The following is a 25,342-nucleotide window of genomic DNA, read 5'->3' on the forward strand; positions in this document are numbered from 1 at the left end:
CATTTAGGTCCTCTCTTTACCATGAATCACTTCATATATAATCTCTTGATAACATGGCTCTTTCTAGCTCTGACAAGTGCAGGATATATGAAAAGCAGGTATACAGTCTTGGACTGAAGGTCAGTAAACTGCAGAGAAATCTTCATACAGCCAGACCTGCAACCTGGTAGCAAAAGCCTTCTACTTTATATCCTTAAGCAGAATGCAAAATGGGTCTCAGAAGTCGATCAACCTTTAATGTCACTGTGAAACTATTAATATTGAATTGGCAGGGAACAAGAAAGACCCAAAAGAAAGACCATCCTAACATTCTTAAGAGAAACTAGTCACTTTAAAAGTACTATGCCTGTTAAAATCAATGCCAATAAAGAGCTATGCAGAAACGAGCCAAAATCATTTGCATCAAAAGTCAACAATTATAATTCTCTACAACTTACAAAGCAATTTTGAAGTGAGAAGAGAGAAAGAACAGGGTTGGATTTTTTGGCACATTGGTATAGTCTCATCAGAACAGTAGATTCTCCAATAAATATTTTAATTACTTCCATTTGCCTTTCATATTCGTGTTGTCACGTAAGCCTTCCCTTCTATCAGGCATGGCCCCATAAAATACAGCATTTTTACCTTCCCTGTTCTGAAGAAGCAAAGCAGGGACAGCTGCTTATGCCTTGCAGTTAAGCCTTTTTCCTTAAGGGGCAATTCTCAATATCACTACCTAGCTCCACCAATTTTGTCAGCACTTTCCTTCCTTTCATTAGCTTGAAGGGTAAGTCAGCTCCAGAAAGTATCAAAGCCACAAAAATGACAGAAAATGTCTCTGTTCCATGCAAGTGTCACAGAAGGCCTGAGCACACTGTCAAAGACAATCAACTTTATTCTTAAGCAAACTGCCTGGAAACTGGGGACTTAAATCCACAGCCTAATGAAATCAATGCTTTTGGTTTGGCCCTGGGACAGTAAACATAAGTGGTATTTTTGGGAAGTGGAAGCAGAATGTGGCTGACTAACTTGTGATCACCTGTCATCCAAACAGAGACACTAAACACATGGAAACTTCCAGCAAACAGTTTAGAACTGAAGTATGAGCCACTTCTCAGTCATCTATGTCTACTAACTGGAGCGAGCATTCTTTTGCCCTCATTGGCCTCAAAAATTTTGCCTCTAGCTTCAACTGAAGGAAGAACAGGTTCTGAAAATTTGCTGTCTATGATTAAATCCCAAGATTTAATCTCTGCTTTGAAGCAAATGACCACTTTAAATTTAATCTCATTAGGATCAAAATTTCCTTTCTATTCAAACAATCAAGTCTGGTTAGTGAAGTGTCCTTGATCATAAGCTGCTTTCATGAAATTAAGGGTATTTATTGTTTTATTACTCTCTGATTTGTTTACATTCATCTGCATCTACACACAAACAAATATTGTGTCCTATTTGTCTCTGCATTCCACAGCCAGAGCAGCTGCCTGTGAATAGCAGCAGGGTCACTCTTTAGCCAAGCCAGGACGATGAAGGGCAGGGTTAGGCTTTGCCACAGCCAGAAGGAGCAGGTAGCATCGCCCCTCCACTGCCAAGCAGCTCCTGGGAGCCCAAACAGACCCTCAGCCCCGGGCTAGAACTGAACCCACAGCTGAACTTCACACTGGAGCAGTTCCTAAGGCACCAGCATGGGAATCCTGCACTGCTGTTTTTGCTAGCAAATGTTAACTAAACTTTTCCAACCTTTGCTGAGGTCAGATACAGCCTTTACTACTTAACGGCAATTGGAGTAGGGCAGAATGTAAGCAAAGGGATATAAAACTATTTTTCTGCCCTGGTGGATGTGATCAAATTACAAGTATGATAAACAATTATCTGCCAAAGAATACAAGTTAGAGACAACAAGAAGTCAAAAGACTGAGAAAAAGACCAGCAAGATTTAGGAAAATACTTTAAATTAGATGGGAAAATCACAAAAATTACTAACTTAGCACCACTTTGAAAGCTTTGATAAGTTCCAAATCAAACAAACTATATAATCAAAATAGTATTTTTTTTTCAAATGGAAAGCAAATTCACTATTATGTAGTTTCTGAAATTCTCTTGATGCCCTTGGGTATTTTAAGAATATATTACTTGTTCAGAAAAGGTAGATGCGAACACAGCTTTCTCTCATCTAAACACTCTAAATTAGGAGAGATACACAAACTTCTTGAACTAATTCTGGTAAGGACTAGGAGGCAGTTTAGGAAAAAACCCCAGACCTGTCTGGCACAGCATGTTGGTAGCAAATATATCAACAAGGAATTTACTCCCCAATGGTCAGATTTGCTCAAATCTGAACAGAGACTAGACTAACACAAACAATTAGGAGAAAGTGACCAAGATCAGTTGCTTCTGTTAAACCCAAATATCTGCCAAAAAAAAAGGTTTCTGACAGAATATAATGCATTTGCATCATGGAAACTATTGGATGTTAGGTCAGTCAAAGTGGGAAAAATATTTCTAGCCTCTAAGAAATCCTTCTGTACAGCAGCTGTCAGATAAATCTTTACAGAAAACTGTTTATTATGATTAGCAGAGTCAGTCACCTGGGTTATCTCAGGCAAGAAAGACACATCAGTAATTCAGGAAGCCAACACACAGCTCCTGTTTTTGCCAACATCTATCCTAGAAATGAGGATGTATCAGCATTTTAAAAAGACTTGCTATGGTTAAGGTGGAATAGTTTTTCTAACACCAGAAAACTCCAGCAGAGGGAATCCAGGGGAAACCTCAGGCTACCAGCCAGTCCACCAAAAGCACAGGGCACATAAGACAGAGCCATGATTCAGACTCCAACGCAGCACCAGTGCATGCAGAGCAACTGCAGGCCCTTCCAAGAGCTTCTGCTTCTGCCCCCAGCTGCCCACAAATGAAAAAACAGATACCTACCCATTTCAAGGTACAAAAGAGCCTTGAAAGACACCTGAAACAATAGAAAAAAAGGTGCTTAAAAAAGGCAATGAGGCCAGTCACCACAAAGTCACTGAAGAATATCACCTTGGGCAGCCCTCCTTTCATAAAGGAAAACCACACCTCCTTTGCCAGCCGCTGTGCATAAGCAAAACCCCAGTAGCCATCAGGCAGGTCTGAGAAGTGCCCAGATGCAGCTGGTCACCCCAGGCACACCAGGATCAATGGCAGCTTCCCAACAGCCACATGGCAGCCAAGGTGAGATGGAGACAAGTTCCAGGAAAAACTTCAAGGACATGTGACCAACAGTGGACAAACAAGAAGCTCTCACTCTCTGCCAACACCATGGTGTCTGAAGGCACAGAGGGCAAAACCTCTCCTGCCCTGCCTTCTCACAGCTTGTCGAGGGACTCCTGCAGCCCTGCTCTGTTCCCAGCCAGAAGTGGCAATCACAGCCTGGCTGGCCCCAGCAGCTGGGCCACAAGACTGCACCGAGCTTATGAAGTCATCCTCTCAACTTGAGTAGGCTGGAACACGACATGACCTTCCAGGAGAAGGAGGTAAGAGGGAGGACTAAAAAGACCTGTTGTTTTACACTATCAACTCAAAGTTTGTTTCTATATTAAAAATTAAAAACAAACAGATTCAATTTTATGATATTTTAAAGTTGTTGTAGCTTGAACTATTTCTCTTAAAAATCTGGTACTAATTTTATCTGCAAAAGACTCAAGGTAGTTCATTCTTAAAGTATCAACAGAGCGAGTATGAAAATGGAACATTCTTAAACACTCTTGCTCATCTCAGAAGTAGCACCTCAAAACAATTCTGAAGCCTTCTACTTTTGTTGTTTCTTTTTTTAAAAAGTTCTTAGAGGCAGAACATAAATACATGTGTGTGTATGTGTATATATATACACACACACACTCACTCATGCACTGCAGTGACAAACTGAATGATGTGCTCAACAAACCTGAGGGATGGGATATCAGCCAGAGGGACCTGGACAAGCTCAAGAGATGTGCCCATGGGAAATTCCTGAGGTTTAACAAGACCAGATGCTGCTGTTGCACCTCGGTTGGGTCAAGCCCCGGTATCAGCACAGGCTGGGCATGAACAGACCCAGAGCAGCCCTGCCCAGAAGGATCTGGGGCTGCTGCTGGCTGAGAGGCTGGACATGAGCCAGCCATGGGCACTCCCAGCCCAGAGAGCCAAACCTGTCCTGGGCTGCATCCAGAGCAGCGTGGGCAGCAGGGCCAGGGAGGGGATTCTGCCCCTCTGCTCTGCTCTGCTGAGACCCCACTGCAGAGCTGCACCAGCTCTGGGGTGCCAGCACAGGACATGGAGCTGCTGGAGTGACTCCAGAGGAGGGCATTGAAGATGATCAAAGGGATGGAGCACATCTCAGAGTGTTGGGACTGGCCAACCTGGAGAAGAGCAGGCTTTGGGCTAACCTAGTGATGGCCTTCCAGTAGCTGAAGGGAGCCTGTAAGAAAGCTGGAGAGGGACTTTTTACAAGAGCATGTGGTGACAGGACAAGGGGCAACCACTTCAAACTTCAAAGACAACAGGTAAAATTGGATACTAGAAAATAATTCTTTACTGTGAGGGTGGTGACTGACTGGCATATAGGTTGTCCAGAGAAGCTGTGGATGCCCTGGAAGTGTTCAAAGCCAGGCCGAATGGGGCAATTAACGACCTGTTTACTGGCAGCCTGCCCCAGTCCATGGTGGGGGTACAGGCTTGAACTAGATGATTTTCAATGTCCCTTCCATCCCAGGCCTTTTTATGAGTCTATGAAACCAAACAGAACAAAAATGCAAGGAGTCAGCACTGTGTGAGCAAGGGGCTTTCCACTGACGTGAGATGGGAAGTGCTGGAGCAGAGTGTAACCAGTTTCAAAGTAAATTAAAGCACATAATAAGAAGAGCAGGCCTGGACAGTGTGCTATCAGTTTCAAAATAAATTAGAATACAATATGTGAAATGGATGGCTACTGATAGTGTAACTTCAAGACCAGTTTTTCCACTTGGAAAACCTACCACTTTTCTCCTGGCAAATAAATTTGTCGTTAGTATTTCTAAATTAGGGAAGGTTCTTAACCAGGGCTTGTTACATTCTTTTTCATGTGTATTCACTATTGATGCGGAAGGCATACTACTGTTTATGCTATAGTGGACTACAGTCACCACTGATCTGCTTAAAACAGTTCCCACAATAAAAAGCAAGATGGAGACTAAGTCTGTTAACACAGACTTTTCTATCACACCTTAAATGCTACATTCAGATACCTTTCCATTCAGGTTCTGAGCACCAGTCCTTTGGGTCTCACAAAAGAGAAGTAAATCCTTTCATAAGCTGAGGTGGTTTTGCTAAATAAAACCCTTTCTTTGAGCACTATCATCTTCCCCATCACCAGTACTATAGCTCTTCCATTCCAAAAAACTCAAACCCAACAAATGAAGGTTTCAGCATGTTACACCCCACAACAAATAAAGTAAGAGGTATTAGAAATTATTGGTAATATTCAATAACTGATGCCTCACTACAGCACTTGATCCACTACGCATTAGTGAACTAAGATGATCATTAAGATTTCAATTAAGGAAAATAAGCAAATATTTCGGTTTTTATCATTTCAATTTTAATACAATTAAAAAAAAGGTAAATGTTATGCATGGTAATGTTTATTAAACAATCACATTTTATTTAAGCATTAAAATGCAGCAGTCTGGAAAAGCTGCCAGAAAACAATGTTTGGCTTCAGAAAAGGCGATTATTAAATTACTTCCAATAAAATTCAAATACTCTCTTGTCTGTTGATTAGTTGAATGCTTTAGACTGGAAAGAACAAAAAGTGCAAATCAGCTGAATGTTACTTTCAAAAGTAAAGTCTTAGTGTCCTACAAGCAATTACTGGAAGGCCTCACCTCAATCTTCATGATAAAGGACAAAATTCTCCAATTCCTACACAATTATAATTTACTGTAACATTTCAAGCAATGCAACATTATTACTAAAACAAAATTAATTCCAAAATATAACTGCCTATCATGAGCACCTCTTTCCTTTTTTTTTTCTTTTTAGGTTTTTTTTTTGGTTCTAATTTTTTTGACATGAGATGGCATGAAATACATTCTTACTGGAAACTTACATGGAACCATGCAGTTAAACCACTTATAGGAACATGTTCTAGCTTTAGTTAACTTATACCTAAACATACTACTTTATATGAAAATATTGATATTGTGGTATTCTGTTTCTGCTGATACACTTTGAGCAAAGTGACTCATCACAGAATAGGTAAATGTTGACCTTCAATTTAGTTTTTTGTTCATCAATTTTACGGAAGGACTTAGAAAGAAATGGACAGAGGTAAGATATATGGGCAAATTTTAGGCATTTAGAAATTAGTTGGTTTGTTTTTTTAAATTCAACACAACTATTCAGTGGCAGCTTGAAATAAAAACAGAGTACCTTTCTGGCTCCTAAATCCCTTCAGAATCACTTCATATGCAAAGATAATGAAAAAACACTGAGATTATTATCTTAGCAGGGCTGTAAGAATACACCAGCAATTTTCAATTTGTTCTTGTAAAAATTTTTTAAAACATTGTGGAAACATGTTCTTATATGTGGGTACTGCTGCTTGAAACTGAACAGTTGCTCAACATCCAGACAACTATTACAATCTTGCAAAAGCAAAGCAGCTTATAAGCGTAATAAACAAATGGTCAATTTGCTAAAATTGAGACCTAATTTAGAATTGTAGAATGACTCTTTCAAACTGTGCAACACAAAATAATGTAGCCAACAGTAACATACAGGTACACCATTTAATATTTATTATATGCATTTTATATACATTATTTTTCAACAGCTGTACTTTTGCTATGCGGTACAATCTTAAAAATTTGCTGATTCATAGTTTGTAAAACAGAAACCTTACAAAACTCATCAAAACTCGCAAACTGATCAGAAAAGTTTTGTGGAAGACTAGAAAAAATACTTTTTTGTATTAATCATGCATTACACAAACAAAAGTTTTAGTTACACCATAAACTGAAGCACATCTGAAAAATAAAATAAAAGCAGGGAGTAACTAGTCAAAACACAGCAGATTTATGAATCTTGAATTAACTACTTTTGTATTCTATTTGAAATGCAAATAAAAATAATTTTCACTCCAAAGGTTCTGAAACAAGATTTTTTTTTTTTGGAATCAACTCCACTCCAGGTACTTAACCAGCGGAAAAAGAATTTCTTGGTTTGCAACTTTAGAATTATCAAATGTCCCATTTTCTCATCTATTTTAGACTGCTCAAAGAGTGCCATAACAGATATACAGGGCCCTTTAACACACTACATAAAAGGATATAAAGACCAACAAAAAGTGAAATAAATAACAATAGGCCATTAGCAAGATGGGTAATCCTTGATAAATAAACTCGTAAATACAGTAAGATGTACAAAATATCACATAGTGATAGGATGCCAAGATTAATTTTTTTTTAAGAGTTCATTCAGGGGTGTTAACCCCTCTGTGTTTCATTTGAACACATTTTACAGTCCTTTATTTATGAAGACAGTTATGCGATGATGATGAATTAGCATCCTTAAGCAAGGACTTAGCTGAGCTGTATTAGGCAAAAGAAGGGAAGATTGTGGTTACACGGCAGCGGGTCAGTGAGATCTCTGTGTTTTAGGGTTCTATAATGCAGAAAAACATTATCAATACAATCTTGAGCACTGTTGTGACAGGCTAAATATATAAAAAGACTTATAAAAACTAGAATTTTATCCAAACATTTTGTGCAACTAATGCTAAAATATTTTAAGTTAAATTTCCTTTTCTTTAAAGCAAAATAAAAGTTTAAAAGGGGAATCTGTGGCATTCAACTGATAAACAGAAGATTACTAAGAGATGAAAAGAAAGCTACTCTTGGAGCTCACTTCCCCCCACAAGAGCACCACATTCCTAACCCTAAGGCAGCACACAGAGTCCAAAATAAAAGTCTTTTGTAAGATCAGACTCCACGTTTGCTTAAAGACACCTAAAGAACAGACATACGCTCAGTTCATATCCAGTCAAGGCTACAAATACTGGTTTTCTTTTTTGTATTTGTCCCCACCCCCCCAAATACAGTAATTACAGTTAAATGAATGAGCCTGACATTGTTCAGGATGTGGTGACTTTTCACCAACTTCTACCTGCCCCACAAGAGCCTTCACCCAGGCAGATCAGATGTAGTGTCTTATCGGTAACCTTATAATTGATGGCAGTGACGCATTCCCTCTTTTTTGTCCAAACAGACCTGCTGTTATGATGCAGGTTTGTTCTGCTATGTCACACAAAGACTTTGGCAAGGGCATCAGCTCCTGCACTGGCAATATATGCTTTTGATGGATGAAATGCTACATCATAAATTGATTCATCCAGCTTTTTCCTATGAGCTGTTATTTCTTGCACACATGTCTTGCTGTCCAAATTCCACAACCTAATGGAACAATCATGGCCTGTTTAGGAAAGAAAGAAAGGAAAAATAAACGGAAAAATAAAAATATTAGTCGGAAATTCAGTGCATCATAAATGCATAATTTATATAGAACATATAGAATATGAAAAAAAACCCCTTACTTCCAGACATTAAATAGATTCCATTAGGATCTACAGCTAGACTTGTGACAGCATCCAAGTGAGCAACCATAGAATGGATCATTTTACCTAAAAGAAAAATAAACAGTGAATTTCCTGTGAAATACTGTTTATTTAAAAACCATCAACCCATTCCCCTTAAACACAATATAAGACAACATGCTTATTTAGATTCCAGTAATATTTTAATGGTCCTATTACATTAGAAATGATGAAGCTTCAACAGCAGACTCTTGTATAAACATAGGGGCAAATGACACGCAACCCTCAAAAAGGTATTCCCATTGTAAACAATCTTTATCCACTCGGCATCTTTACTGGCAGCAACAACAGTGAAGATCTAAAATGACTACGTGAGAACCTTTGTCTCTTAAATGTCCTAATAACAGCCCGAGTAGGTGAGTGTTGATGGAGCTTTGTAAAATGAGACTTACTGAGCCATATCAATCACCCATCTATCTCTGTCATTGCTAGGAGAGAAAAATAAGGCAACTATAGGTGATACTTGCCCAAAATACTCTCCAGCTTCTAACAATTAACTGTTTGGTTATGTTACAAACCAGAATAGTTAATTCTGCATTCAAGTACTCATAATTTCTTTACATTGACCTCTGCTCCTGGACTCGTAATAACATCTTTTAGTACCTCATGATGCTTTTTGGAAGGAGTTCCAGAATGTTTAACTGCACAAAAGAATCACTGCCTCTCTCTGTTTTGAGTCTGCCACCTGTTGGGGACTAGCAACTGAACCTCAGTTTGGGTGTTAAAAAAGAGAGCAAATAAATCCCTGTAAGACCATGACCAATGTGAAGAATCAGCTTTGTTCAGTTGCTCCTCTTCCTGAAGAATCTCAGACTATTCAGTTTCTAAGATTCTTCCAGAAGAAGCTAAAGGCTACTGAAGATCTTTGATAATTTGTGAAACATAGTAATTTGGCTATATTCCCTTTGAGGTAAGGGAGACCTGATTCAAAGTACTCATACAAAGGTGATAAAAATGTTCCCTTTTGCCTTTTATTCCTTTCCCTCTGATATGCATTTTGCTTTTCTGACTGCTAAGCAACAAACTAGTATTTTTATCTAACCTCTTATTATAACTCCAAGGCTTTACTTTGAGTAAGAACAGTTAGCCCAGTGATTATTATAATTTTATATTACAATGTTTATTTTTCCTTACATGTATTATTTCAAATTTATCCACATGGAATTTAATTTGCCTTTTATGTCTTTTAAGATCTCCAGTTCTTCCTCATCAGCCTTCATGTTTAATAACCTGAATTGATGAATGTCAGTTAACTGCCAATATACTGCTCCCTGTTCAGACGACTCACTATGCTGAAATACTGCCAATCCTGACAGACCCACAGATATTTTATTCCACAAAAAGACCATTTATTTCTACCCTGTGTTTCCTGTCTTTGACTCAATTATTTCTTCATGCAGATTTTTTCTCCTTATTCTTTATTTATTTGAAGTAATTAATTTCAGTAACATCAGTGTAATGCATTTAATTACCACAATTCAAATACATATGTTCATGGCAGGTGCAAAGTGGAAAAAATATCCAGCTTTTTCGCTTTAGAAAACAAAAACCCCAGGAACCTACTGGGGTTCACCATCCCTTACTGGGACCAAACCAAACACATTTCAAACAGGTGTTTTGCACATGCTTACTTAAAGTGAGCTGGATTTTTTTTCCTTCCAACTTTGATAGGTAACATGTAGGAAGTGACATGAATTTCACAAATAGGAAGTTTAAGTTTGTTCTTACAATTATTTTAATGTTTTTGTCATGACAGACAGTGCAGCTTTCTCCTATAGCCTTCCTTACCCTCTTTCTTCCAGATCCTTTACTGTTTTATAAACCTTATCAACAACTTCAGTATAACACAGGATTTCATTACTGCAATGAATTTAGGGTTATTTCTTGCTCTAATAGGTACTAAGTGATCTCTTATTACTAAGAGTTGACAAACAACTGTGACACATGCTTAGAGTTAAAAGCATGGAAATGAAAGCAAACATACTCTATAAATCAGGAAAGTTGTAAATTAAAGACCACTTTCCTGTCCCTCACAACTATCTCTGCCTGTTTTGAGAGTGTTTTCTGACTTCTGAAGTCACAACTGCAACAGGTTTCTCTATTTCTTCTCTATTTCACAGAGAAGGTACTGAAAAGGTTTAATCTTAGAAATACCAAAAGTTTTGTTTTATATAAGACTAAATCAGTAGTAAGTTTTCTACAAATGGATTCTCCCTATGTCATCCAGATTTATTGAAACATATTAATATATATAAATTAGGTTATCTTTATCCTTACCCGTTTTGTTGTCAAAAAATTTGATGTGTCTATCTTCATGTGCTGTAATAGTTACAGGAAGTGTGGGATGACTTACTACCTTGTTAATATGATTATTTGATTGTACACCTGAAAATAAAAGAATATTCATCTGCCTTAAGAAAATGTTAACATTAAAATGACAGCATTTTAGCATTTAGCATACACTTTAGATTACCATATTATTTTACATTATGTAAGCAATATCTTAGGACCAACAGATCTCCTAAGAAATAAAGCTTCTTGCTTCATCAGATGGGGCAAAGTGAGGTAGACTCCAGCCATGGTACTGTAAGGTTAAAGCTTACAAGTAGTTTACACCCATGAGAGATTATTGAGTGATAAAATCCAGCGAGTACTGCAGGGCAGCACTAGCTAAGTAGAAACAAACTGCAACATGAGTAATGTATGTTTAGCACACAGCTCTTACACCTCTGCATCAAAAAATATTTAGTTTGCGGGGTGGGGGGTGGGGTGGGGGGGGGGGTGGTGAGGGGAAGACAGAGGCACAGAGTGGTTTGGGTTGGAAGGGACACCTTCTCCTAGACCAGAGAATCCAAGTAACTGAAGTCAACCTAACTCTCTTAGATTCTGTCAGATACATTCAGATACATTTGTGACTTCAACTTAAACAATGAATGGTTTAAAATCTCTTTAGAAGTCTACAGGATACTCTTGGGTGGAATGGACCTTTAACATAATCTAGTTCCAATTCCTTCTGCCACAGGCAGGGCCACCATCCACTAAACCAGGCTGTTCTAAGCCACATTCAATCTGGCCTAGAACATTTCCCAGGGATGAAGCATCCCAAATTTCTCTGAGCGACCTGTGCCAGTGTCTCACCAGTCTCACAGTAAAAAACTTCTTCCTAATATCTAATCTAAAGCTACCTTCTTTCAGTTTGACACCATTCCCCCCTTGTCTTGTCACCACATGCCCTTGTACAAACAAGCTCCTCTCCAAGTTTCTTTCAGGCTCCTTTAGGTACTGGAAGATCACAATAATATCTCCCAAGAACCCTCTCCAGGACTGAACAACCCCAACCCTTTCAGCCTGTCTTCACAGGAGAGGCACTCCAGCTCTGGGATCATCTTCATGGCCTTGCTCTGGACTCACAGTCCAACAGGTCTACGTCCTTCTTATGCTGGGGCCCCAGAGATGGACGCAGGGCTCCAGGCAGGGTTTCACAACAGCAGACTAGAGGGGTTAAAACACCTTTCCACAGGGTTTGTTCCAAGCATCTAACCACCTTTCAAACTGAATGATGCCGTAGAGGAGTAAAACTTCTTTATTTACTACACCATACAATGAGGTACCATAGTAATACCTCATTCAACATGGGTATTTATTACAGAAGAGCTCTACTTACCAGATTCTACTTGTGATGAAAACATTACCACTGACTGGGATGTTTCTAAATCATAGATGACTGTGCTGCCAGTGTTAAAAGATGCCACCATATGAGCAGGGTCACAACCTATAAAGTCAACTGATGTGGGTATTCCATGCTCTAAAAAGAGAAAAAAAAATCTTTAGACAAAACAAAACACTTTAAAAATTCCTGAAAATTTAAGCATTTAATATCATACTTAAAGAAGATATTTGCTCTTTTCTTTAAAGTAATGCTACAGCACCATGATTATTTTATTACAAGTTATTCTTTTAGCTATGTTACCTAGTTTGGATAAATGGAGATAATGAGCCTGGATGCATCATCAGCTGCCTTATAACAGATTTTCAAAACCACTGCAAAAAGTTACCTTTCTCTCCATTGTAAGTGCAAATACAGGGATTTTTTTCCGGTGGGTTCCATAACCTAATAGTGCCATCTGCTGAACAAGAGAGTAAGTGATTCTTTACACCACTGTAGGCAAGACCCCAAACTGCATCTGTGTGAGCAATTAATGTGCCAGCTAGAACGTTTGGCTCTGGAAAAAAAAAAAGTTCAGAAAGGAAACCATTTTAGTGAAGAAGCATTAATTATTTCTTGTACCTCAACATAAATTAAATTCCACATAAACCCCTGCCCTTCCTGTTTAAGCAACGGCTAAAATATTGCACAAGTCATTTTGCACAACCACTGCCATCTTTATCCAAAAAACCAACCAACCAAAAAGGAAACAAATAAACAAACACAGACAAAAAACCCTACCAAAACCAAACCAGACACCAAAAAGCCCCCACAAACAACTCAAACAACTATGTCCCTTTTCCCCAAACTATACACTCTTGTTACTCCTCTCTTATTTCTCCCTTTCAAATTCAACATCTTAAAGATGGCTTGACTACAGCCCTTCCTTTGTACAAGGTGCAGAAAATCACCTTTCCACTTTAACACTGGATGCTTACTTGATGTAGTTTTTATTCAGCATACTCTGCTGACACACAGATATAGTCTAAAACTCTCAAGCACCCTAATAATAAAAACAGGCCTAACTTTTTCTTGCAGAGCTGGGAATCTTATTTTCATCTCTCTACTTTATAGTTGCCTTTTATAGAAGATTTTTAAATCTATGAAGCTTTCCAAGCAGTTATCAGCTATTTAATTTTAGAGACATCTAAAATTAAAGATATCTAAAGTTAGGGACCTGAGATGCAAGTCAGAAACATGGGACATAGAATCTGAGCACACTTATCTTAGTTTTCTGGCAAATTTCCATCACAAGAAACAAATAATCATTAAGAAGTTCTAATTCTCGTTCAAAATATTTTGTTTCTCAAAAATATAAATTATGATTATTTTTTATTTTGCTGTATAAATCTTAGGAATTGTTAGGTCTCCTTATTACTGTTCTACACAAAATACATCATCAGTGTAAGCAGGAATAAATGACTAATGTTTGCCACGCATGATTACTTGAAAACACACAGCGTAGCTGAGAAATGGCAGTAATATTTCACAAAAGCCCTAGAAAATAGATTAACATCAAGCAGAAAAATAATGTTCAAGACAATGGTCAGAGGTTATCTTTTTAAAGGTACTTACCATAGGTATCATATGGATCCACACTAGGGCTAGGCATGTTCCACCACTGGATGGTTGCATCAATACCACCACTGAAACATTGTTCTCCATTGGAACTAATTGCCAGTGACAATACCGGTCCACTATTGAGACAGAAAAAAGCTGATTGGTAACTGCCTACAGGATAGAACATATTGTTATGAATGACAATATATTTATCAGCCATGAATAATGTCAAACACTCACATGTGGGCCCTAAATGTGTAGATGGGTTCTACATCTAAAGAGGCACTCCTGAAAGAAAAAGAAGAGTTATTACACCACATGAAATCTCTACTGAAAAACTTGAAACTGTAAGAGTTTAATCAATCTCAAAGACATTTAAAACACAACCTATGTTTTACAAAAACCCATATACTTGCTTTTTGGCAGGAACCGTTTTCTGCAAATTCCAGAGTTTTAGAGTATGGTCCTCAGAGGCTGTAACCAGCACAGGCTCTACAGGATGAAAAGCTAATGCTCGCACTCCATCAAAATGACTGCGTAGCGTATACTTAGGGTTCCATGTCTTTCGGAAGGCATCTTTATTAGCTGGCAACTTGAAAGAGAAAAGGAAAGAGGTAATTTTATCTTGGATTTTAAAATAGAGATTGTATATATACCCCCTCATATTTCTGGAAAACATCCTGTGCTTGATTCAGCTAATATATATTCAACCTTAAGTTTGTATTTATCTATTGATTTATCTATACCATCTACAACCCTATCCTGCCAGCTAGACAGTCTGCAAATTTTTCTGTTGTCCAGTTTCCTTTGACCCAGGCTGGAATGATATATAATGTTAAACACACAGAAAAGAGGACTTGATTTTCAGAACAGATTTTAATCCTTTTGTGCAATGATACTAACTCTTCTTCCTTGCAGAAGGAGAAATGTTTTGTTGTGTATCATGTTGTCTGCACCCAAGGAACAGATTACGGCCGTCAAAAGCTCATTTATCACTTAAACACAATAAAAATGAGCTTGAGGTACTTGGTGAGCAATCTTCCTCAGATGAGTAACTTGACTAAGGTTGACAAGAAACATACATAGTTCTTGAATACTTCTACAAATGAAGTCATGTACACAGAAATAGCTAATCAAAATTTCAATATACATTTGTCATGATTTTAAACATAACATTGCACAAATATTTTTAAGTCTTTAATGAGTTTCAAATATATCTGTGAGACAATACTTTAGTTGCTTTGTGAAGCAATATATGCAAACTCTACATTTATATACTGTGAACATCCAATTCATACTCTTAACTTGCAGACTGTTAGGCTAAAATACAATAATTACAGCTGCTTAATATTAATTATAGATAACCCAGAAGAGTTACCAGAAAAATTCAAGCCCTTCTAGTGATTCCAAGAGACAAATTTATAGCTTTGAATACAATATATATTTATGCAGCAAGCAGACCCTTAAAAGACTGCATCCCATCCTAAGCCTCCATCATAAAGAAATAACATATCCAGGTACTTCTCTTTTCCCCCTAAAGATAGTTTAGAAAGCTGACTTGAATTAGACTTAAAATATAAGCAAACTAAGAATGAATGGAAACTAATTGTACCCTTTGTCTTACACAAATGGAAGCTTATTGTATCCTTCATCTTACACACCATCTATTTCAGCATGTGGTTGTTAAAGTATGTTTCTCGACTGCAGGCCAGAATAGCTTGACATCTCAAACTAATTTCAGCAACACTAATAAGAAATTAAAATCTCCCACAGCTAATCAAATCTTACTACCTTTTATCTGTCAGGACTGAAAATATTCAGATAATAGTGTAACATGTACTGTAATAACTATTTTTGGACCAAGTCTATAATCTGGACTGAATTATCACTACTCACTCAAACCAAATTCAAATCCAACCAACGAAACAAAGAAGTTCAGACAATAAAATTTACTGTTCTGAGTTAGAGATGTGCAGACATTTGCTTTTCCATTATATTACTGTAAATTTCTGTCCTAAGTGCAAATTTTACCTAATTCCAATCAAGTCACAGAAACTTGTTATACCAGAAAGTAACCTGAATTTTTAGGGTTTTTTAAATACCAACCAAGAAATACATATAATAACAAAGCATTTTGCTTGCAATTTTCCTACTTCAGCATACACTGAATACTGCAATATTTTTACTGAGATTTAAGTTATTTAGCACTACATTGCATATTATATGCAAGGTTCATAAAAATAATAAACTTTTGTTTTGGGAAACAGAACAGAATTCTGGAGTTCTGCATTAAACATAATTTGGACCAAACCATTGATTTATTTCCCTCCCCAAATGGACAAGAGAAGGAGAGAAAATGAAAGGGGGCGGGGGGGGAAGGTATTTTCCTAGCAAATAGAGTCCCTTGATATTTTAAAGCCTCATTACGTAACAGATTCACCCACCTAGCTAACTTATGTTCCCTCATGTATTTGCGGTGATCTTTGCTTAGAGAAATTAAAGCCAAAAACTTGAAACAGCACTCCCTAATTTTAGCACATGATAAATCCCAGATTATGCAGAACACTTGCAATTTTTTGGATGCAATGTGCATCCACACAGCAATATCTACCACAGTTGTGGTGAAAAGTCATTCGAGGAAATCAGAACTGTATACAGTGATCCTTATTTTTCAAAACATGAAAAGAGTTGATTCTATATTTTTTTTTTTTTAAGAATTTTTGCATGGGTAATTTTGGTTTTGGCAGTACAGAGAAATCTGCTAAAATGCAAGGTAGAGAATTTACACAAGTTATGAAAAGTAAGGTACGTTTCCTATTTTAAGCATAGCTTTGTAGTTTTAATTTTCTTAAAATGGACTGGAACACCATGTCTCTTTTAGAAGACACCACATACACTTTATTAGAAATCTAGCTATATATAAACTGATTTTTTGAAATTCTTTTCCCTATCCATGTTTCTAATGGATCTTGATATCCTTACTGTAAGAGTAAGAGAACAACTGATACATCTTCAAAGAGATCCTTGCAATCTCTAAGAAAAAAAGTTAACCAGTAATGTATTTCCAAACAACCAAAAAACACAACCCGACCTCAGAAAAACACAGTCAAGGACTTGGAAAAGGGATTTGATGATTACAAAGGATAAATGTGAGATTATTTTATAAAACAGGCCAGAGGAATAATGCAAAAATGGTGAAATGGGACAGTATATATCGATGTTGGAAAGTGTGACATCTCCAAAGCTTCTCAAAACATAAGGTGTAGATGGACACACTGCGCCACTGAGCCCGGATGCTCTACTGTAAGTGTGTATTTATACACACACATACTGTCAAGATAATCAAAGTCATGACAACACGACTACTTCACTAGCTGCTCCTCCCTTTTTCCATGGACTTTAGCAGGCTTTACTAAAGACCAAGAAGGATTAAACAAGCCTTTCATTCAGCCTTGCAAAGCACAGGCAAACCTGACTGAAACTACACCTGAGCTAAACCAACACAAACAACAACTCCCTCCCACCGAAAAAGGGGCATCAGGGAATGAAGATCTTCCTTGCCCCTGCAGTCAAGAGAATCCTAACACATTGCCAGGAGACAAGAATTTTGCTATGCCAAACAAGTACTCCCCAACAGCAAACAAAAATTTTAGAGAACAATAATTAATAACTGCAGTCAGTCTTTTTATGTTTTAATGTTACTTTTTTCTTGATAATGTTGTAACTTATTGGAGATTTCCAAGTTTACGCGCTCTGATAAAGGAAAGCTTTCTGTTTTTCAGTCAGTCATACTGCAGACAAACACCATTCTCTGGTGCTATGGAATCAAAAAATACACAAATGGAGGCATCTGATTTGGCAACATTATTCCCTCAGCATGCCAACAACAACATGCACTGAGGTCAATTTAAGTAACTAGATAATAAAAAAGACATAACTTGAGATGACTGTTTACCAGATGAACTAGTCTTGGAGACAACCTGTGAATTTAATCAAACATACAGAAATCACCTGAGTTATAGTTGAGATTCTTAAGATCCCCCTATCCTGTATTCATATCCTCTCCTTTTCAAAATACAACACTCATCAAGGAGTGACACATGAAAGCTAATGGAAGCTTGTTGTGGCATTATTTATTAATGCACTCTAATAGCTCACAAAAGCTATCTGAAGAGCATGGACCTATTGTAGCAAATGCATTAAGTGTTCTGGTTTGAGGTTTTTCATGGTTCTTGTCTTACTTACACATTAACTTAGTGTCATACTTCCTTGCCTGGAGATATACTGGAAAAGGAGGTGGCTTCACCTAAGCTTCCAAGGGCATTAGACTATGAAGCCCTACAAGTAATGTATTACAGGTACAAGGTAAGATATGGTCTTCGTGTGCTGCAAATCCATAGCTATGAGGGAACAACTTCAGCAATTAAAAACTATCATGGAATTTTTAACCTAAAGAAACATTGTGATGAAAAACTAACTGCATCTGAATTTCAGTCTCTTCAAAGTCATGACAGGACAGTGTTGTCCTAAACATAAAAAAAATTGTTGCCACCTGTGTTGTTTTACACCTTGTTTTTTCTGACACATGAAGTCAGAAGCCACTGTGCATTTTTCAGCTATGCTTTAAAAGGAAGAAAATATCCTATGAATACTGGGAAGAGAGGAAGCAGGGAAACAAGAAGCGGGGAAACCGAGTAACAATCATAGTCAATCACAATTCATTTTTGGTGAATGGCCTAGTAAGAAAAACTCTACTTCTATATTTTGTCTCCTGTGTACACCAGACACTAGAGCATGAAATAGCCTCTTCCCACTCACCTCCCAAACCAGGCTGAAAATAAAGAGCCTCAGGGGTTTCAGTGAAAAAATTTTGAAAATTCAACTACATTGAAAAAGTAAGATCAACTTCATCGACAGGATGATTAACACCTTCTAATCTTCAACAAATGTGTGCTTCTACTGCAAATTTCTTATTAGCTCAGGCAGCACTTCATATTTATTTATCAGCTATTCTCTGCTTTAAGTTTCCCAAGAACAAAGGTAACCTCTATTCTGCATCACTCTTCACACCACAAAAACTGTTTTGTCAGGTTTGTCACAAGGAGCACAGACTCTCACGTAAGTTTTTTAGTTGGTATATTAATTGCAATGCTTTCTGAGCTCAGCCCTGGCTTGCCACGAAATATCCCTCCATCTCGGAATAAGCAAAATGGCTACACACTGTTTTATAAAGAATTTGTAGTTCACAAAAGACAGCAATACACTACAAAGCTGCAATCTGCAGTCAAGCCAATACAAGACTTTTTAAATACAATACTTCATGCAAAACTTACCTGAACACTTTCCTAACCAGCCATCTTATGTTACCGGCCAATGAAAAATTTGTTTAACACTACTGGTAGAACCTTAATAAATATGGTCAAAGCAATGTCAGAACACTCTGGATTATAAAAAAAATACCCCCTAAAAGCTTACATCAGAAATATACTACTATATATACTACTATATGTATGTCTATGCTGTTAACACTACTTACTCATCAGAAGGATAGCAAATCAATGAGTTAATATCAATATTTGTGTTTCATGCCATGCCTACTCAACACTCTATTTCAATCTGTAACTGTCATTTTGGTCATGTTAAGACAGTAATACATATTTTATGTCATAACACATTCCCCCTCCCAGTGAAAAAATCTGAATTAAATTATTAATGTAGAAAAAACCCAAATCATCTCACTTAATTCTGGTAACCCAAATTACTTAGCTCATCTGCAAGGTTCTCTTCCATTCCAAATAACAGCTTTAACTAAAGAAGTGCATCAGTAATGTTCAGGATTGAGGAAAGGGGACCCAACTACTATTGGTTAAACTGTATAAAGAATTTTAAAATAAAATTGCACTTACATCATAACTATAGTCTGCATCATTTGTTACTGTCAAGTCTGCAAGGTCTCCAAGGCCCAGTACACTTAACAACACATCATCAGAACCCATAATAAATGACTTGCCTCCTCCAGGTGGAAACGTTATTGGCTCAGCTACAAAGAACAAAACAGTTTCTTTAAGTCTCAATAGAGTAATTCAAACTGACGAAAAGCTGCATTATTCATCACTTAACAGCAAAGCAGAGTATAAAACTGAACTTGTATGTACTACATACAGCCCCAACTAAAAAAAAAAACCAAGAGCATGAGGACACACACACATGTGCAAACACACACACATTATATACACAACTCTTGTACCATGCTTCATCATTTGATTTCAACTTACTTTACAGAGATGTTGATACCGACAAGTGACTTGACTGACATTACTTTACACTGCAATACCAAATGTACTTCCCAGGTTTCCAAATTGTCAGCTGAGTTTTTCATTCAATACACCATGCTTCCTGCCTTCTATCCACTTGCAAATATGTCTTTGTGTTTTATACTAGTCAAATATTTCTACTTGTACACCGAATATTTTTTAATCACTCAAGCAAAAGACTCCTGCAAAACATCTCTTCTGCTTTGAGTTTTCTCAGACAACTGAAAAAATGAAAACGTCTATTATTTATTCATTTCCTCTCTTAGTTTCTCAGCATGGTTTTGGATTCTAATTTTAAAATACACTCAACTGATACTCATGTTGTCTAGCTGTGCCTACTTCAAATTAAAATGTAACATTTCTGTTAATTATAATTTAGAATTTATAAAAGTTCTATATAGCCATTCACTATGAATTCGCATCTGAATAATAACATTTAAAATATTCACCCATATTTTTTACCCTCTTCAACAATTCTGTGAATCTCCATTAATCCACAAATACCAATTTTGCAATAAGGAACAGGAATGAAGGCTCAAACATTGTAATGCTTCAGCACACTTTCAAAGCTACTTTTACTTTTCAGTTTTCTTTTCCACTTAGAAATAGCAACACTTCTTAAGTAGAGTATGTGAAATTAAGGTCTGTGTGAACTTCAGCTAAGTATAAGCATTGCAAAATATGTTAAATTATATCTGACATCTTGAAAACTTAAACTTGCTTGACTTTTGAATGTCACTGAGCTGGCAGATAGAGATATGGCCTCACTTTAATGCCACTCCTTATTCCTTATCCTCCTAGAAAACCCTTCAGTCTCAGAGAAAACAGTTTCTTGTTTCCTGGGATTTTGTCTTCTAGAAGCAGTTCCAAACAAGAGGACTAATAATTAACACATTCCTGTTTAGACCTGTTTATGGCCACTATCAGAATGGTAACCTAGGTCTGATCCACTCCCACAGAACGAAAGTGACTGAAACCAGGTGTTAAGTTATAGATGTCTGGCACCACTGCTAGGGCTAGGCAAAGAGAAGCCAGCCCAGCTGGATCAAAATACATCACTTCTCAAGAATAAAACAGGTTTTAATGCTTCAGAATTATCATACTATTAAAAAATGTAACTTCATTAGCATAGTCAATACAACCATTTCTGAGAATCTAAGAACATAATCTAAGAATACTAAGAATACAGACTGCTGCTGTTCCTACAACTGCATAAAAAGAGCAAACAACATTCTAACTATGCACAATCACCTGCTGTAAAAATAGTCACAATCCATACAAGTTTGACTCATAAAAATGCTACATTACATTAACAGCCCAAAATGCCTTACCATGCCCTTATATGAATAAGCTTTTCATTTCCATTAGTAATTTACTAAAATTCTACATCTGACGATCTACTACAAACCACTTCACTTATATTTCAAAAAAGATATATTCCTACAAAACACCTATTAACTTTCCCTTTACTCCTATTTGATCTTTAGGACAGGACCACAAGGTTTAGGTAAGCCCTGTAACCTGTCATACCAATTCTTTGTGAAACTAATGTCACCTGATCCAAACAGATCAGCTTTCCTATGCTTTATAATAAAAATTAAGGACCATCACATCAAGAACCTATACTACAAATTCATCAAGTTTCATTTGCATGAGTGACTATTTCTTTATTTAAAGCTTCAAAATAAATGCTACTCAAAATTCAGAAGACTACTTCTCAATACTAAAGCTGCTCGTATGTATGTACAGTGTGTTCTATAATTTATTTGTGAATTTTATATTTTAAAGTGAGGTGTATTTGAGAAGTTTAAAAAATGACTGCAAACTGTTTTCACAAAAAAAGAAACAGCAGAATAGTAACACAATGAAAAATGCATGATGTTCCAGCTACTAAAAATAAAGACCCACATCTTCAGATAGCAAAACAATGCATCAATAGATACATGCAAATGATAGTTAAATAAATGACTTTTTGATGCTTTTCATCTAGAAAGAAAAAAAAATTTTCGAAAACACAGCACAATATTAATCTCATGGCATAATATAAATGCTTAACTGTTTGCAATCAATAAATATAAAGTTAAAATGTGATAGTACAAGTTCCACTGTAGGTGACACTAGGTGAAATAAATATTGAAATATAAAATCATATAATTTAATACCTGCTTAGCCAATCTTAACCACCACTTCTTACCTTCAAGTTCTTGACATTATACTAAGTCAAAATCAAGCAGAAATACTTGTACAAACTGAAACTGCCTTAATCTCTGATCAGATATGTATACTTATATAGGCTGTTGTTGTCTACTGTACAACAGGGATATATCAACCTTGTTTCCCACAAAGTTAATATGTGGTACATCAAAAGCAGCTGTGGTACATACCCAAGCAATTAGCTGTTACTGGGTTTTTTTCCGTCAATCTCTAGATTGACACCTCTGCAATCTATTAAAACTGAAAAACAATCAGCGAAGAAAGTAATTCTCTCTACACTGGATGGAAAATCATGTCGATACCATTTCTGAAATAACAGAATATGTTGAAATGGAAACTCCAATTTCTCATGGCCAAAATTATCAAGTGTGATTATGGCATAACATCGTATGTAACCAGGCAGTTCAGAGTGAAAGACAAACAAAAAACCCAAACCCAAACTCCCACACCTTCAGAGGTATGAAAGAGCTATTCCAAGCCAGTTAGAGCCAGTTCCTCCCTGAACCCCCTTCAAGAAAAAATGATCAACCACTACATCAGAACTGCAATGTTTCGAAGTGTGGCATAAAACTTCCATACAGTCACAAGAAAACTGTGGTTTGATAAAATTCCTCAGCATAGGCTGGTATATCCCAGGAAGAAAGTCTGAAGTTATCTGCAAAATCTTAGCTTTTAGAACACAGCTGCATAAATAATTGAGTAAAATCTATATTTGTACTGCATGGTGAAAAATCTGTATTTTACGATAATGAAGTATTTGGCCTTGTAACACACCTAGAAGGAATTCAAATACAACACTGCCTGTTTATTTGCAGCTTTGCACCGTATGGTACAGATGAAAACTCAAAAAGCCATATAGCATTCAGGATAGAAATAGCAGAACTTACACTCTAATATTCATGTTTAAAAGCTATGCAGAAACCAAAATGAGCAGATAAGATGACAGAGATAATAATATTACTACTCTTAATAAAGAGCAAACTACACTGACAAGTTAAAAACACATGGACACATTAAACAGCATGAAAATATAAACATGAAAGCAGTTTATTTGAACAGAGTGAACAATCTTTACTTAAGGCTAAAATAGTCTTTGTGCTACAAGAACCAGGTAATAAAAGTCAGTCCCTATCAAATTGAAATCTAGCACCTATTTCTTCAAAAATATGATTTTGTCCAGTATTATTTTAGATGTAAGACCTCTACCTGAGACAGCATCCCCATCTGTAACAAGGTCTGTGTTCCTTTGTACAACATGTATGGCCTAAATACCTAAACATGGCTAAAAGGCAACCTAAAGCACGTAAACACTGAACCTAAAAACAACCTAAACATACATCTACAAGTTTTAGCAAGTGGATTTTCATCTGTAGATTTTTAAACTGCACTCCACAGGTAAATTTGATACTGCTTCATCTTGAAGATGGAAATAAAAACAAAGCTGAAAAAGAAGGCAGTAAATAAGATGACTGTTGTAAAATGACAGTTTAGGAGAACAACAAAAAAAACTTCCTTGTGGTTTGGGGTTGTTTTCTGCTTGCCTGTTGACAGGCATTTATGAGGCCAAGGGTGAAAACAAACAGCAGAATCAACCGATTCCTGGAATCAGTAGTAATGCCAATTCTATTTCTGCTATAGCTGATATCATGCCAGGTCTTATGGGTCAAAGATTACCCTAAAAGAGCCAAATCTGAATACACCTGAATATTTTGAATGAATATGCTCTAAGCAGAGGACAATTTACATAATGGTATTCTAATTTCAACGTTAATACAGGAAAATCAGTCCTTCAAAACAAGAAACTTAAAAGCCAAATACAAGATTTTTGACTTTTATATATAATAGCTTGCCACTAATTTTCATTGCCAAAGATAATCCTGAAACTTAAATAAATACTTTGTAAAGAAATTAACAGTGTCTTTGTAAACCTGTGTATGTAGACCAAGGGTATTTTATAAAAGAGTACATCAAATTTAAGGAAAAGAGACTAATTAGTCCCATAACTTAAATCACTACTTTTCTTTTTAAAATCCAAACTGTGCATCAAATGTTTATACTCACCTTTTTTCCCCTCAATAAATAACCTATTTGTGAAAGGTTTTGCTAATGCAGGGGTGTCTCCAAACAGGGATGTAATAGTGAATAGTGTCAGAACACACTGCTCTACATGAAGTTATCTAAAAAAACTTATGAAATAACGGTGAGTTATAAAAAGCCACAGAAACTCAAGCCATATTCTCATAAACCATTTGGGAAGAATTTCAAGTAAAATAATAATGTGGCAATCTGCAACTTCACTCAGCTTTACAGAGGGGATAATAAATGACAGCGTGTGCTTTCTAAAAGAAATCTCCTGAAATATAGTAAGTAGCTGAATTTTTTGTACCTTCCTCTGCTCTTGCACCTTCATGATCAGTCATTCTAGAAGAGGGTGACCTAGATTGATTAATGATTCCTGAAGGGATGTGGGGTATCTCATCATCGCCCAGATCAGCTATCATGTCGTGAAGTTTTGTCCTGTTGACTCCTGTAAATTAATGTCAGCAGCAAAAATTCATTTGATTGCTACCGCTTGAGACTTGACTGAAGTCTAAAAATCCATTAAATAAGAATAATTACTGATGGGGCCTCCTTAAAATAAATAGTGATTTGCTTTTGTTTAGTAATATTTTGGAAATCAAAAGCAGGAGTTAATACACCAAATCTGAAAACTACATGCAAACAATTTAAATACACTAAATCAAATAATAACTCCTTTGTGTTCTGCAGATCTATTCGACAATTTCCTGTAGGAAAGAGGAAAAAAATAATCTTACAGCCCTACTGGAAAGTCAAGCCAAATACTAAAAGAACATTCACTATTAAACAAAAAACATATGAATTAACATTTTCTAATAATATTACACAACTTTAACTATACTA

General features: G+C 36.6%; 1 protein-coding gene across 5 annotated transcripts in view; it reads right to left on the reverse strand.

Moving 5' to 3' along the window:
* Positions 1–6,750: 6,750 nt before the first annotated feature.
* The window catches only part of STRN3 (striatin 3), a 58,183-nt gene continuing 39,591 nt past the window's right edge, over positions 6,751–25,342 (reverse strand). For 3 of the 5 annotated variants that reach the window (XM_059849860.1, XM_059849861.1, XM_059849859.1), the window contains 10 exons: positions 24,807–24,947; positions 19,799–19,932; positions 14,309–14,484; positions 14,133–14,180; positions 13,908–14,029; positions 12,682–12,849; positions 12,291–12,431; positions 10,904–11,011; positions 8,567–8,653; positions 6,751–8,445 (listed from right to left, as the gene is read on the reverse strand). In XM_059849860.1, the coding sequence (XP_059705843.1) occupies positions 8,276–8,445; positions 8,567–8,653; positions 10,904–11,011; positions 12,291–12,431; positions 12,682–12,849; positions 13,908–14,029; positions 14,133–14,180; positions 14,309–14,484; positions 19,799–19,932; positions 24,807–24,947 (1,295 nt within the window). In that variant the 3' untranslated portion in view covers positions 6,751–8,275. The remainder of the gene's footprint in view (positions 8,446–8,566; positions 8,654–10,903; positions 11,012–12,290; positions 12,432–12,681; positions 12,850–13,907; positions 14,030–14,132; positions 14,181–14,308; positions 14,485–19,798; positions 19,933–24,806; positions 24,948–25,342) is intronic. The other 2 variants (XM_059849862.1, XM_059849863.1) reach the window with 1 other exon arrangement.

This window comes from Haemorhous mexicanus, chromosome 6 (assembly GCF_027477595.1).
Source record: "Haemorhous mexicanus isolate bHaeMex1 chromosome 6, bHaeMex1.pri, whole genome shotgun sequence".
NCBI lineage: Eukaryota > Metazoa > Chordata > Aves > Passeriformes > Fringillidae > Haemorhous > Haemorhous mexicanus.